We start from the raw sequence: 16,156 nt of genomic DNA on the forward strand, positions 1-16,156 counted from the left end.
CTCCAAGAGGCCTTCCCAGACTGAGCGTCCCCTTTTCCCTCTGTTTCCTCTGCTCCCCCTTTATGCCCCCCTTCACCACCCCTCAGCTAAGCCCTCTTCCCCCCCCATCCCTCTGTTCCGCCCCCTCTCCCTTCCCCTCCCCTCAGCACTGTGCTCATCCTCTCATTTGTATATATTTCTTATTACCCTATTTATTTTGTTAATGAGATGTACAGCCCCTTGATTCTATTTATTGCTATTGCTTTAATGATATGTACATCCCCTTGAATCTATTTATTGCTATTGTTTTTGTCTGTCAGTCTCCCCCGATTAGACTGTAAGCCCATCAATGGGGAGGGACTGTCTCTATCTGTTGCCAATTTGTACATTCCAAGCACTTAGTACAGTGCTCTGCACATAGTAAGTGCTCAGTAAATACTATTGAATGAATGAATGAATCCCAATGCATAGAATAGTTTTTGGCACACAGTAAGCGCTTAACAAACACCATATTAATTATAATTATTACTGTATTATTTGTTAAGTGATATTTGAAAATTACCACATTTCTCATAAAAGCTTAATCACCAGTGGCTGTACGATCATGGATACAGTGAGCTATTATTTGAAAGATGATTTTCAATTCTATTAGCAAATAAATACACTTAAGGGAAGACAAAAAGAGTTACTTCATTGCTTATGAAAGGGAGTTTGATTTAGGAATCTTGATGCCATGTATATTCTCAGGGTTCAATCAAAATGAAGTTGCTAACCTCAGAATTTCCATTGACGAAGAAGATTCAACATTTAGTCTCTAAGATATGTTTTCTGGCACAGTGTTCTCCTCAAGGCCTCTTTCACCTCACTGTTCCGCAGGCTGTAGATCAGAGGGTTCAACAGGGGAGTCAGGAGAATATATGAGAGTGTCAACAGTTTCTTGCTTTCCGCTGAATAGCCAGTTTTGGGCCGCAGATAGGTTAGAATAATGGCACCGTAGAACAGAGTGACCACAGTGAGATGGGAGGAACAAGTAGAAAAGGCTTTCTTCCTTCCTTCAGCAGAAGACATCTTCAGGATGGTGGAAATGATGTGGACATAGGAGAGCAGAATGAGAAGGAATGGGACCATAACGACCAAAATGGTACCCGTCAGCGCATAGAGCTCAAACAGGTAAGTATCTGCGCACACCAGCTCTAACACCGGAGGGGTGTCACAGAAGAAATGATCGATACCATTAGGTCCGCAGAAGGGAAAATTAAATATCCATACGGTTTGTATTATTGCTACCATTAGTCCCAAGCACCAGGAGCCACCGGCCAGGGAGATAAACATATGTCGGTTCATAAGTATTGGGTAGCACAGTGGGTTACAGATAGCTAGATAGCGGTCATAAGACATTGCACCCAACAGAAAACATTCCCCAGCCCCAAAGACAAGAAAGAAGAACATCTGGGCAAAGCACCCAGCAAAGGAAATACTCTTATCCTCAGTCGAGAGAATGACAAGTACTTTAGGGACCGTGACGGAATTAAAGCAAATTTCTAGAAAGGAGAGATTCCTGAGAAAAAAATACATTGGTGTTTGGAGAATGTGATCCACTGTGGTGACCAGAATAATAAGGACATTTCCCATTAGGATTATCAGGTAAATTATAAAGAATAACATAAATAATAGAAAATGCAGTTCAGGAAGTTTAGAAAATCCTAAGAGAAGAAACTCAGTCACCGAGGAGTGATTTCCTCTTCCCATTTCTGCAGCGGGCTTTGGGTAGAGCATGAAGAGGAAATTGGTGTCTTCTTTCCAAATACTTTCAGTGAATCACCTTTTTTACATCGAGTTTGGTTTCTCCTCACGGCTTCTGAAATGCCAAGACGAGTGGTGTCCCACTTACATTTGATTGGTGCGTATTACCTGTTGGGTCAGTCGATAGAAAGATCCAACACTGTGGATTGGCTTCTAAGCAGTGAGAATTGCCAATATAATTTCCCCAAGATAGAGAGAATGACTGGGTTGCAAGCCTGGCTTCAAAATAAGGAAACCAATACAACACCTCAAAGGAAAAAACAAGTACATACAGAATCTTACCTGATCCCAGCTTCAACTTCTGTATTTTAATAACCAAATTAGAAGAGCCAGATTCTCCTCCCTAGCCAAGGAGAATTAACTGAAGCAACTCCTTGAAGGAGCTAGCAATATAGGTTGCCACAGTGCCTCCAATCAACAGCCTCAGTTTACCAATATTATTCCACAATCTTAAAATCCCCATAATATTCACTCTGCTGCTTTTGGTAGGACAATCTGATTGTATTACCTAAAGAAATAATAGTTGTAATACTAGTTGTAATAACTAGTAAAAAGCTTTCTTATGGGTCTGGACGAAACTCCACAAGAGACAGAGAAATGCCCTTAAGTAAAACTAAACTCATTCAGTAAGTAAAAACCACACCAAGGCACCAGCCCAATTCTCAAATAATGAAATAGCACTCATGAACATACTAGAAGAGTACTCAGAGCTTAGAACAATGCTTGACACATAGTAAGCGCTGTAAAGAATGCCATCATTATTATTACTACATAATTTTGAACTGAGAGGGAGGAAAATAGCATTTTCCAGGGTTTTGGGGTTTTTTTGCATTTTCAATTCTGCATATTTAGGGACAAACAGAGAAACGTCAGAGTGACAGGACAAGAGAAACAAAATGCATGTCTGAAAACTTTTAACCATCTTGTTAATGGCCCACCTCCCACTACATAGCTCAGGCAGTAGGAGGATCCTATTGCTAAAAGGGATTTATTTTGTTACCTAGAAGATCCCTTCAATTTGAGACAAAAATCAAAAATAAGCCTTTCCAAACAGAAGAGGATTTGTCTTGCCTGTAAAGAGGCGATCCCGCCATCACCCTTATCAATACATTTCAAAATATTAAGACCCCCACTGTCAGAATATTCTTCATTCTGTCTCACTTAAGTCTATCATTTGGCAAGCATTTCATACCCATCTCTTATTCCTGATACATTCTTTGAAGGGACATCTCATTCTTAACTTCTCTGCCCTCGACTGTCAGTTTAAGATGATAAAGACTCTCTTAATGCAAATACCCACCTCAGAATGCTGGGATTCTCACCACTAAATGTGTGCTGGTCTTACTGGAGTTTTGTCCCAAGACCTATGGGGAGAGGGTAAGCAGTGGTGACTCTAAACTGGCCAGTGGTTGGTGATCACCCGCGGGAATCAATTAGAACTGAGACAGAGGAAGCTCCACTCTTCAGTCTCTCCCCTGCTGCCCAGTGTCTTGGTAGTGGGAGAGGTGCCCGTTTTCTCAGCACTCCAATTCCCTTCCCACTACAAATCTGGCCCCATTTTCAGAGGATCCCTGTCATGGTTCAACAGGATTATATGCAGGGTCTTCAGAGAACACTGGGACCAGGGCCCTAGGGGTGAGTTAAGAGTAACAAGCTCATTAAGCTGCAAAGAAAGCATTTAGTGATTTCATATGGTTGCATAGCCCCCTAAGACCTCATTAGTTTGGTGCAGGTTTCTCCTTGATTCCTTTATTCTCTACTTCTGTACTTCTACTTCTCTACTTTTCTCCTTACCTGGAAACAGACTCCGCTGGTTGCATGAATGAGATTTCTCCTTTTCCCCAGGAAATATGAATATGAAAACTACCCCTTATTGTTTCTATTTGAATGGAGAGGGGAAGGACAGCTCTCTCCCCTTTAATCCTCCCTCCTGCATTGTCTAATTAATTATTTGGTTTCCAATACAGGAAAACTCCTAGACGTTGGTCCTACAAGAAAATCCCCTTCTCTGAGCTCCAGGGTAAATCTATACCTGAACACCCCCACATATTCAGTGAGAAACCCACCTCCACTTTCAAAACACCCAGTGTCCCTCCATACTTATGCAAACTTCCAGATATACACTTCTGCTTATGAACATAGAATAAAACAAGAGAAAAAGAGTATTAAATTAAAAATGGAGTGCACAATGAGAGTAGTATTTACTTAGGAACAAGATCCAGGACAAGTCAACATTGAAAAGACAGCAGACACCTTAAACACAAGGATGCAGGGGACACTGCGACATAGCAAAAAAATAAAACTGGAAAAGTAGAAGCAGGTATAAGGAACTGAAAATGGGCAGGTTGAAAAGTTTGGATTTTAGGGACCGTGACTGTATCAAAACAAATTTCGAGAAAGGACAAGCTTCGAAGGAAAAAGTACATGGGGCTGTGAAGTGTGCAATCTACTGTGATGATCAGGATAATAAGGAGGTTTCACATCAGAATCATCAGATAAATGATGAAGAATGACACAAACAATAAAAACTGCAGCTCAGGAAAGTTAGAAAATCCCAACAGAAAGAACTCTGTCACTGAGGTTTCATTTATGCTTGACATTTCTGTGGCATACATGGTGATTTTTTTTTTTTTACTTTCAATGTAAGATCAAGAAATCACTACTTTTAAACAGAACTTAGGTTCTTTTCATTCACTTGATGGCATTCATTTTTGGTCTCATTTTCTCCTTTATCTTTATCATTTGACTAGTGGATGTGCTGTATATCAGACCTAGGGTAAGTGTATGCATAAAATATAAGTATTTGGTGACTGGAGAAAAAAAAAAACAATCCAGGCTTGAAAAGTACAGATATGTCTATATTGGACCCAGTTTAAGTCTCCATCAGATTCTGAGAATCCCATAGAGTGGTACCTGTCCTCTTCCCATTTTGCCAGGATTAATTGTTCCTGCATCTCTGCGAACACAAGGACAGCAGCAGCTGTGGAAGGAGGTGGAAGATGGTATTGGCAGAGTTGTGGGAGGTATCTGTGGACTACTGCACCCTGGATTTAAGGGTATTCCCTCATTGGCATAAAGAGCTCCTGGTGAGCTGACCCTGGAAAATGCCTATTAACCCAATTGTTAAAGCTGCCTTGGTGCTGTATATCAGATTCCCAACCTACTCTGGACTCCTGTTAGGTTTGATGACTTAAAAACATTCATGAGCCTATTTATATTGTGGTGTCAAATATAAAGAACTTGGTTGATCATGGCAGGAATTCCAGAATAGATAAGAATAGATAGAATAGACAGTGGGGCTTTCTGTGGCTCAAGTGAATGCCCACTGGAAAAATAGAGAAACTCGATCACACAGAATATTCAGTGACATTTGTGGTATTTGATGAGTATGGTATTTATTTTGCACTTACTATTATCAAGCACTCTTCTAAGTGCTAGAGTAGAGAAAGGTTAATCACATCAAGACTAGTCCCTGTTCCGTGTAGGAGTCAACAATGTAATATAATATAAAAATAAATGGCTTGGCCATTTGTCAGCCGTGTGACTGTGGGCAAGTCATTTAACTTCTCGGTGCCTCAGTTACCTCATCTGTAAAATGGGGATGAAGACTGTGAGCCCCACGTGGGACAACCTGATTCCCTTGTGTCTACACCAGCGCTTAGAACAGTGCTCGGCACATAGTAAGTGCTTAACAAATACCAACATTATTATTATATAATTACCTGAATTCTAAACAACAAAATGGAATTTCTTTTCATCAGAAATCCACTATCATTCTGTCATATTCAAGAACAAAACTGTATCTTCTGTATCAATGAAGAAATGAAATAATTATAGATGGTTATTTCCAATTTCAAGCACATTCAGTATTTATATTTTCCTAGAGTTTCAAAGAATACCACGCAAGCAAATCATTATCTTACTGCCTGAGGGATCAGGCACTCACTGACCTCAATTAGTGTCTCATGCAAACAGTCCTGTTCTAGTAGGGAATGTATTCATAGACATAAATTTCTAGAAAAATAAAGCCTTCCTAGAACTCAGGGACAAGAGGCTTAATCAGCACGCAAATTCTATGAATGAATCACTCTGATTTCATTTGGAAAAGCAAGCTAATAGAAATAATATCTAATTTCAACTTTACATAGACATTCCCTTTAGCTTGATGAAGAAGGCAATTCTTTTAACCTGAAAACATCATTTCAGGATCCCAGACAGTCAAACACTAACACAATCAACCAATCATATCTATCTATTTAATACTTATTGTGTGTGCAGCACTGTACTAAACACTTAGGAAAGTTCATACAACAGAGTTGGTAGAAGCATTCTCTGCCTGCAGTGAATTTACAGTGTATGGGGGGGAGCTAGAAAATAATATAAACAAATTTCAGTTTTGTACAAAAGTACTGTGGGGCTGAGGGAGGGGTGAATAAAGCATTCAAATCCACATGCAAATGAGGGCACCCTTGTGGAATTCATAATGTCTTGCAATAGAAATAGTTGAAATACATGAGAGATTCAGTGTTAAACCTTAAGGGCTTCTCAAATTGGGGCATAAACAGTGGGAAAAACTCATTTCATGGTGAACTCCTGCTACCGGGAGAGATATTGATTAATCAGTGATTTGCTCTCGTTACCTTCAGACAGGATCAGACTAAAACTATCTTTTATAAATAGTGATTTGTCCTGTTTGTTGACCTACTGAAGGAGATCCCACTCCCTTCCTCAACAATGATTTCCCTGCTCCCCACTCTCAGGAAATTCTTCTTTCCATCTTACCTAAATGCCCCCCACAGCAGGTAAGCCTATTTGAAAAATTGAGGTGCTTTACTGTATTTTCAGTTCATCATTTTTTTCCATTTTCATATATAATTATGGTATTTGTTAAGTGCTTACTATGCGCCGAACACTGTTACCTTAGATCCTTTTTTCTATCTTAACCAACTGCCCTGGCCTCCACACTCTCCAACTTTATAATCAGTTACTCTGAAATCATCATGGCCATGATGTTAGGAAGTTGGGTTTCCAGACACCAAAGCAAGTAGAATCACTCCAACCTTTCTATTGATATATCTTGCCCTATCCCTCCCTTCTCCCCACCATTCTGCATCCTTCTCCTTGTTTGTAGTCATCATCAAGGCTCACAATCAAAAACAGTGAGCAGTCAACTGCCTTTTTGGCATCCTTTGGTAAAGGGAAATGTTTGTGTCCTTTCTCCGATTTCTGCTGCATTTAAAACAAGATAGTTAAATATCCTGTTTATCTAACTCCATTTCTTCCAGCGTCTGACATCACTATAAGAAAAAGAAGGCAGGGCAGTGGACCTATCTCTGCTCATTCATCTCATTCTGGGGTCCATGAGGTGATGCAGCAGAATTATATGTAGGATGATCAGTGACTTCTGGGACCAGGTTTCCAGGGTGGCTAAGCACCGTAGCTCATTAAGCTACTTTCCCTATAAAGAAATAACACAAATGTTTCACATGCTTATATGTCCCATAGGACTTATTGCAATAACTATCCTAAAAGTTTAAAATAATGATGTTATTTGTTAAGTGCTTACTATGGTAAGCAGTAGCATGGCATAGTAGATAGAGCATGGGACTGGGATTCAGAAGGTCTTGGGCTCTAATCCCAGCTCTGACACTTGTCACCTGTACGACTTTGGGCAAGTCACTTCACTTCTCTGGCCTTGAGTTACCTCATCTGTAAAATGGGGATTTAGACTGTGAGCTCCACGTTGGACAACTTGATTACCTTGTATCCACCTCAGCACTTAGAGCAGTGCTTGGCACACAGTAAGCGCTTAACAAATACCATCATCATCATCATCATCATCATTATTATTATTATTAACCTCTAAAGCACTTAGTACAGTACTCTGCACATAGTAAGCATTCAGTAAATGCCATTGATGATGATGATCCCATCTGCTCATCATATTCCCCAGCCCTGCATTTCATCTGCTATACAATCCCTCAAAACCAGCTGCTTCCAGGTCTTCTCAAGGACAATCTACCAGCAGTTTAAACTCAGTAATGTAGAAAGTGAGCTCCTAGGTGTCCTTAGACCTATTTCTCCCCTTCATGACTTTCCAATTATGGTAGAAAGCATCACCACCACCCTTTCTAGCCCAAAGGCTGGTGATCTCACTGGCCCTATCACTCCAGGGTCGATGGGGCGGCCCACCCAATGTCTGAATCAGCTTCCTGCCCCTCCCTGGAACCAGAGTAGACTTTGGGCAAGTCACTTAACCTCTCTGTGCCTCAGTACCCTCATCTGTCAAATGGGGATGAAATCTGTGAGCCCCACGTGTAACAACCTGATAATCTTGTATCTATCCTGGAGCTTAGAACCATGCTTGGTACTTAGTCATCTTACTACCATGGAGTACAGTGTTGTATTGTCACTCCTAAGCCCTTACTATGATGCTCTGCACGTGGTAATTGTACTCAATAAGTACCATTAATTGATAGGAGGAGCAGAGTCTGTCAAGAAACTGTCTTTAGAATGTCCAGAATATTGGAGAAACCAGACCATTCATAAGCCAGGATTTTGACCTGAAGCAGTAAGATATCCAGGCACTGCCCATTCCAAACACTGTTAAATTATATAATGCTTTTATTGTTTCAATTTTCATTTTTTAATGCTCCCATTATTTATACCTATTCTTCCCTTCGATATGTCTGTCCTTCCCCACTTAGATTGAAAATCTTTGTGAGATGAGACTTGTACATGGAACTATTGATTTTACATGCATTTCAACATTTAGAATAGTGCCTGACATGAAGTAATAAATATCACTCTCAATTTCTGACTCATCTTTTTCACCTGCCAATTTCAGCCTGTCTCAAAGTACTGATGATTTTTAATCCACAATATGTCCTGGATCCATTTCTTCATCTCTGACTTTATGGTCATCCTCTACTACAAACCCTGGTCTCCTCCTGGCTGGAGTACTTATCAGTCTCCTTAATGGTCTCCTTGTTTCAGCTTCTCTCCTCTTCAGTCTATTCTACATCTTGGGAAGGATCAGACCAGCTTCCTAAAATGTCACTCAGATTGCGTTACTGGACTCCTCAAAAATTCTAATGACCACCCATTTCTCTCCAAATTACTTGGTATAAGTAGCATGGCCTAATGGAGGGATCCTGAGAGTCAGAGGGACCTGGGTTCTAATCTCAGTTCTACTACCTGTCTGCTTTGTCACCTTGGGCAAGTCACTTATCTTCTCTGATCCTCAGGTGCCTCATCTGGGCATGGACTGTGTCCAACCTGAGTAGAGTGTATCCACCCCAGCACATAGTTCAATGCTTGGCTCATAGTAAGCACTTCACAAATATCATAGAAAATGTACATAATACTCTCCCCAGCTCTCTCTTGACCTCTCTGCTTGTTTCCACTATACTACGGCCCACCCTTCCAACTTGAGATTGTCAGGGCAGGGAAATTCCCACTCCATTCTGAGGTTGTCTTTGTGCTGTGGTTGGAAATGATGAAGGCTGAAGTCACTGAGGGAACAGTAAGGAGTGAACTCTGGGATGGGATGAGCTAGGGTCAAAAGAGTGGGAAACTGGGCTGATTGGGTTAAGGAAGGAAGGAAGCTATGGGGAATGTTTTCCCTACATCCCTTTTCTGCCTTACATTTCAAAGAGAAGCCCTTTGGTGTCTTCAGATGGGAGGTGGGATGAAGGGAGGGTATAGGAGTCTTGAAATTGGGATTGTAAGAGGGAAAATGGGAGTGGTTTCAGATCATCTGACCAGGCCTATCTTCATGCCTGGACAAGGTGGCAGTTTGGGGCAGTGACCCTGACTAAATCCAGTATTTATCATCATGGCAAGCTTCATCTCTAGAGGCCAGAAGGTGCAAAAACGGGGCTGTTCTTTACCACTTCTGTCTCCCTCTGACTTTTGTATTTCTTAGCCTGTTTCCTGTAGTGAGTATCTCTGTCTCATGAGCATATGTTGAGTAGTTAAAGGCTATTCCAGCTGTACTTGATGGGTGGAAGAAGTCATAGAGTCACTATAGATAAGCAGACCTAAACTAAGAGAAATCAGCCCTCAGAGTTCCTGGAGGAAGGAGACTTTGGAAACAAGACAGTATATTCATGGAGAGACAGGCTCTAAAGAAAGAACGTTTTGGCCATTTATTCTAGATTGTCTTTTTGAGGGAGTTCATTAAACAAATAACAAGGGAGAATAGCAGTCCTCACAGAGCAGAAAAAAAAGGTCCTTTTCTATTTAAAGGGCAGTGAACCTCTTTGCATTTTGGTGATCTCAAAGACACAAAAGCTACAATCACTATTAGACACGGAACATTATTTCACTTTAGGTAACTGAATTTTGAAGCACTGTGTTTTCTCTGAAAAAGAAATGACTTATCATCTGCATGTCTCTTTAGGGATGTCCTTCAAAGGCACAGTTTTATTCATATGAACACGTGACTACGGTTTGGATGGTACAAAAGATCAAACCTGAAAAATAGAACATGTTAGCTCGCTGTGGTCAGGGAACATGTCCTCCAATGCTGATGGATTGTACTTCCCCCAAGAGATTAGTACAGTAATGTATACACAATGAGTGCTCAATAAATACCACTGATTGATTAAAACTAAAGACAAAGAAAATTGCCTCATTTGACAGTCGCTAAGTACATGGGATACCTTACTAGAGGAAGTTGTGAAATCTAAAGTGTGATATGAATGGGAAAATTAGGAATGTAGAGGGAAGAGTTAGGGAAATTAGGTAGTGCACACTTAAATACTAGAGAAGATACCATGGAGAACAGCCACCGGAATGCTCTCCCAAGCTTCTTACTGCCACTGCTGAAGACAATATTCACAACTGGGGAAGGAGAGCATAAATTCATGGCAAAGGGAAGATCTAGTAGTAGGTATTGAGTATGGAACAAACTATCTTTACGCTTATCCTTGGCTTTCCATATAAGATCAGACTACAAAATGAAAGCTGAGCCCACTCTTTGAGCCCCATATGGGATATGGACTGCATCCAACCTGTAGCTTGTATTTCCCCCATCACTTAGTATGGTGCCTGGAATATAGTAAGTCTTTAACAAATGCCATGAAAACAAAACCAACAACAACTTGGCCTAGTAGAAAGAGCATCAGCCTGGGAGTCAGAAGGACCTGCGTTCTAATGCTAGTTCTGCCACTTGTCTGCTGTGTGACCTTGGACAAGCCACTTCAACCTTGGACAAGTCACTTCACCTCTCTGTTGCTCATTTACCTCATCTTTAAAATGGGGATTGAGACTGTGAGCCTCAAGTGGGACAGGGACTGGGTCCAACCTGGTTTGCTTGGACCTACCCCAGCGCTTAGTACAGTGTCTGGCACACGGTAAGGGCTTAACAAACACCCCAATTCTTAACAACAATAGTGAGGAGATTAAGATGTTCATCTTGTCCCTATTTTGGAGTTTTTTCCCCACCAAAGTAGTTATTAATATGCACGATATCATCTAGATAAACCTCATACTCTATTAACACTGATTTCTAATATTGGAGAGGTTTTGCTGAAATAACCTGAATGAGGAGCAGATTTAAGATCCCTCCTCCACCCACAACATTCAGAATGAATAAGGGAGAAAAGAAGTCTGAACAGTACCCAAATGGGAGTTGTACAGAAAACTTGGAGAACGGGACTGAAAGTGAAAAAATTGATCAGGGAAGATGAGAAAGAGATGAGAGGAAGGCTGTCTGTATCCTGAGAAGGTGCTAAATTATCCCTTTCCACATTGAATGACAAGAGTCACCACTCTCCCAAGTGGCAGAGTGCAGAATCATGGACTGCTGTACTAACTGAGCAAACTTGTGCTGCCTAGGGCCTTCACAAGAAGTAGATTGAAGGGAAAGGGTAGTGGAGAGAGGAAGAAGAATTGAGGGAAAGGACAGAAAGAATTAGGCTGAAAATCATGTAGAAAAATGCACTAGTAAGAGTCAGGCTGGTCTCCTTCTCCCCTGAACAGGCAGCATGGCCTAGCTGAAAGAACAGAGGCCTGGGAGTCAGAGGACCTGGGTTCTAATCCCAGCTCTGCTGCTTGTCGGCTGTGTATCACTTTAACATCTCTGGACTTCAATTACCTCGTCTGGTATATGGGAATTAAGACTATTAGTCCTATGTGGGACAGGGACTCTGTCCAACCCAATTATCTTGTACCTACTCCAGCACTTAGTACAGTCCCTGGAAAATAGTAAGTGCTTAGCAAATGCCATTAAAAAAAGGAAAATGGAAAAACGGGCACAGAAGAAAAACAACACTGTCACGATAATTACTGTAGCTTCTTTTTTTTTATGCGGGAAGAGTCAAGCACTGTTCTGAGGCCTGGAGTGATAATACTGATAATAATGATGATATTGCTTAAGCGCTTACTATGTGCCAAGCAATGTTCTAAGTGCTGGGCAGATAAAAGGTAATCAGGTTGTCCCACGTGGGGCTCACCGTCTTGATCCCCCTTTTAAAGATGAATTAACTGTGAAACAGAGAAGTTAAGTGACTTGCCCAAGATCACACAGTAGACAAGTGGGGGAGCCGGAATTAGAACCCACGACCTCTGACTCCCAAGCCCATGCTCTTTCCACTAAGCCATGCTGCTTCTAATAGATGGATGAGACACAGTTCCTGTCCCATGTGGGGCTTAGAGTAGCAGCATGGCCTATTGGATAGAGCACGGGCCTGGGAGTCAGAAGCTCATGGGCTTTAATCCCAGCTCTGCCTCATGTCTGCTGCGGGCCTTGGGCATATCATTTTATTTCTCTGGGCCTCAGTTCCCTCATCTGTAAAATGGGGATTAAGGGTGTGAGCCCTTGGTGGGATGGGGACTGTGACTAATCCAACTACCTTGTAACTTCCCCAGTGCTTAAAACAGTGCTTTGCACATAGTAAGCACTTAACAAGTACCATAATTATCATTATTAAGAAGTTGGGAGAATGGGCATTGAATTCCAATTTTGAAGTTTGCAGTTCAGGAAATTGAGGCACAGAGAAGTCCAGTGACTATCCCTAGGTCACACAGAAGATGAGCACCAGAACCACTTCAATAATTTCAATATTAACTTTAGCTTCATTCACTGTCAGCCCATCTTTGAAGGCGGTCCAAGGTGACTGACAAAATAGTAGGAAACCTTTTTTTTAATGCTTGAAGTAATGGCTTTGAGTCATTTTGGGAAGATTTTAGGTACATCCAGGACTCTGGGAAAGAACATAAAATATCAACACGCTACTGTGAATGAGGTGCAGTAAAGCCTAATGCTAATTGTGCGATTCATAAAATCCTATTTATTGAGTGCTTACTCTGTGCAGGGCACTGTACCAAGTGCTTGGAAAGTATAATTCAGCAACAGCTAGAGACAATCCCTACGCAGAAACTGGCTCACAATCTAGAAGATCTGAGGTAGATCCTCAAGACAGTATCTAAAACTGAATTTGGCAAAAGGCCACAAGAGAACTGGTTTATTCTGCTCTGGAGTGTCCCATTGTGAGCAATAATGTTGGTTAGCTTCCAGGATCCAGTCTCCAGGGTCCCAAAGTGAAACATCAAAACGGCTGCATTTTCCAGAAGAGCAGTATTCCAAAGCAGATAACTGACTGAATGTTTTCCTCTCCACTGTCAGGTAGAACCCATTCAGATTTTTGTGTTTCAAGCAATGGGAATAAATGTGACTTTCCCATGACGAGATGATCCTTTAATTCTTGTCTCCAGGTAGGTGGAGTGGAATCTTTGAACCTGGGACCACTGGGTTACTCTTCCTTTTTGTGCCTGAACTCACCCTGGCTCCTTCTTCCTTCTGGTTAGTGGGGGAGATAAAGTGGGGTGAGTATGTAAGTGACATTGTCTCCGTGGAGAAGCCATTAGGGTCGGTGGATAGAGCAAGGGCCTGGGAATCAGAAGGACCTGGGTTCTAATCTGGTTCCACCATGTGTCCACTTGTGACCTCGGGCAAGTCACTTAACTTCGCTGCACCTCAGTAACCTCATCTGTAAAATGGAGGTATACACTGTGAGTCCCATGTGGACCATGGACTGTGTCCAACCTGATTTGCTTCTATTCATTCAATCGTATTTACTGAGCGCTTACTGTGTGTAGAGCACTGTATCAAGTTCTTGGATAGTACAATAGAGCAATAAAGAGAGGCAATCTGGAACTGGTGAGGAGGGACACACAGACCACAAAACAAGTAAATGGGCATCAATATAAACAGAATATAAAATATAAATAGAATATATATTATATGTACATAAGTGTTGTGGGGCGGAGAGATGGGGGAAGAACAAAGGCAGTGAGTCTAGGTGATGCAGAAGGGAGGGGGAGCTGAGGAACAGGGGACTTAGTCTGGGAAGGCCTCTTGGAGGAGGCGTGCCTTCAGTAGGGCTTAGAAGGGGGGAAGAATGGTTGGTTGATTTGAAGACGGAGGGCATATCAGGCCAGAGGTATGATGTGGGCCAGGGATCGGCAACGACAGCGGCGAAATCAAGCACAGCGAGAAGGTTAGCATCTGAGGAGTGGCGTGTGGGGGTTGGGATGCAGAAGGAGAGAAGGGAGGTGAGGTAGGAGGAGGCAAGGTGATGGAGATCTCTGAAGCCAATAGTGAGGAGGCTTTGTTTAATATGGAGGTTGATAGGCAATCACTGGAGATTTGTGAGGAAGAGGGTGACATACCCTGAACGTTTCTGTAGAAAGATAATCTGGGCAGCAGAGGGGGGAGAGGCAGGAGATTGGGAGGACGGAAAGGAGGCTGATGCAGTAATCCAGTCGGGATAGGATGAGTGATTGTATTATCTTGGTAGTGTCATCTAACCCAGCACTCCTAAGTGGGCATATAGTAAGTGCTTAATAAATACCATTTAAAAAAAAATCTGATGACTGAAAAGAAAGCCTCCATATTGATGAAGGAGTATGGTACCATTTTTTTCTTCTGAACTATGTTTTATTCAGAGTCTCCTGTTGAGCTACAGGGCCTCAAAGACAAATGCTGAACAGAATTCATGACTGACCAAGAGTAAATCCCAAATTACAGTGTCACCTGACCCACCATTTCAAGTAGGCCCAAATGTTTTTTGTGGTATTTGTTAAGTGCTTACTGTATGTCAGGCACTAAGTGCTGAGGTAAATACAACTTTATCATGTTGGAAACATGTGTATGTGTATATATCTATAATTCTATTTATATTAATGCTATTGATAGCTGTCTACTTGTTTCATTGTTTGTCTCCCCTCCTTCTAGACTGTGAGCCCATTGTTGGGTCAGGATTGTCTCTATTTGTTGCCAAATTGTACTTTCCAAGAGCTTAGTACAGTGCTCTGCACACAGTAAGCACCCAATAAGTACGATTGATTGAATTAATGAATGAATGAATGAAATAGACCCTGACCCCGTGGGGCTCACAGTCTAAATTGGAGGGAGGAGGATTTAATCCCCATTTTCCAGCTCAGGTAAGAGAGCCAAAGAGAAGTTAAATGATTTATGCAAGGTTGCATATTGTCCTTTCAATTTGAAATGGCTCTCTGAAATGCACTTTGCATTTTGCCTGCTAATTCTATGGGAAAAGTTGAAAGTAGAAGTGACTTTGTAAAATTTTAGTCATTAGAGTAAACCCTTAAGAGATTTTTCCCTCTGGGATTGAGCCCCTGGGAAAATACTCAGGATTGAGGAAAATATACATCTGATGAGATTTCTCAGAAGGCAGGTTGTCTGAAATAATTACCTCCTATCACTGCTTTACTATGGTTAAAACATCTTGTAATCTTCCATATTGTTGGGTTTAATTTCCCCATCTGTTCAGGAAATAAATATCTGTTTACTGGGAAAGGATGGAAGAAGATTCTTTCTTGAAACTACACCTCCTCTAATTTTCTTTTCTGTTACTTTCAGGTGCCTTCAAAACCATGGGTTTCTTACTTCTACTCAGGGCATCGAAACCCCTGATAATCGTATTTAGGTGATAAGAAGCAGCATGGCATAGTGGATAGCGCAGTGGCTTGGCAGTCAGAAGGTCGTGGGTTCTAATCCCAGTTCAGCCACTTCTCTGCTATGTGACCTTGGGCAGGGCACTTCACTTCTCTGCGCCTAATTTCCTCATTTGGAAAATGCGGATTGAGACTGTGACCCTCACATGGGACAGGGTCTCTGTCCAACTCCATTTCCTTGTCTCTACCCCACTGTTTAGTAAAGTGCCTGGCAAACAGTAAGCAATCAACAAATACCATCCTTATTATTCTATGCCTCAAGAGTAGTATGTCAAATATCATTTTCACCTTCTCTTCCTAGGAAAGGATAAGAAGCAATTCTTGGGTCATCCATCCCTGAAGAATGAATCAATGACTTGGTTCACCCGCTTTCAAGTGCACCAGGGAA

General features: G+C 41.6%; 1 protein-coding gene across 1 annotated transcript; it reads right to left on the reverse strand.

Annotated features, from left to right (window-relative positions):
* Window positions 1–786: 786 nt before the first annotated feature.
* Window positions 787–1,728, reverse strand: LOC114810000 (olfactory receptor 10A3-like). Its single transcript, XM_029059178.1, has one exon. It carries the CDS (start codon window positions 1,726–1,728, stop codon window positions 787–789), a length of 942 nt encoding a protein of 313 aa, XP_028915011.1.
* Between the last annotated feature and the right edge of the window lie 14,428 nt (window positions 1,729–16,156).

Source organism: Ornithorhynchus anatinus, chromosome 3 (assembly GCF_004115215.2).
Source record: "Ornithorhynchus anatinus isolate Pmale09 chromosome 3, mOrnAna1.pri.v4, whole genome shotgun sequence".
Taxonomy (NCBI): domain Eukaryota; kingdom Metazoa; phylum Chordata; class Mammalia; order Monotremata; family Ornithorhynchidae; genus Ornithorhynchus; species Ornithorhynchus anatinus.

Excerpts from the sequence above, each read along its gene's own strand:
- LOC114810000 (XM_029059178.1), bottom strand. The coding sequence starts at position 1,728 with ATGGGAAGAGGAAATCACTCCTCGGTGACTGAGTTTCTTCTCTTAGGA.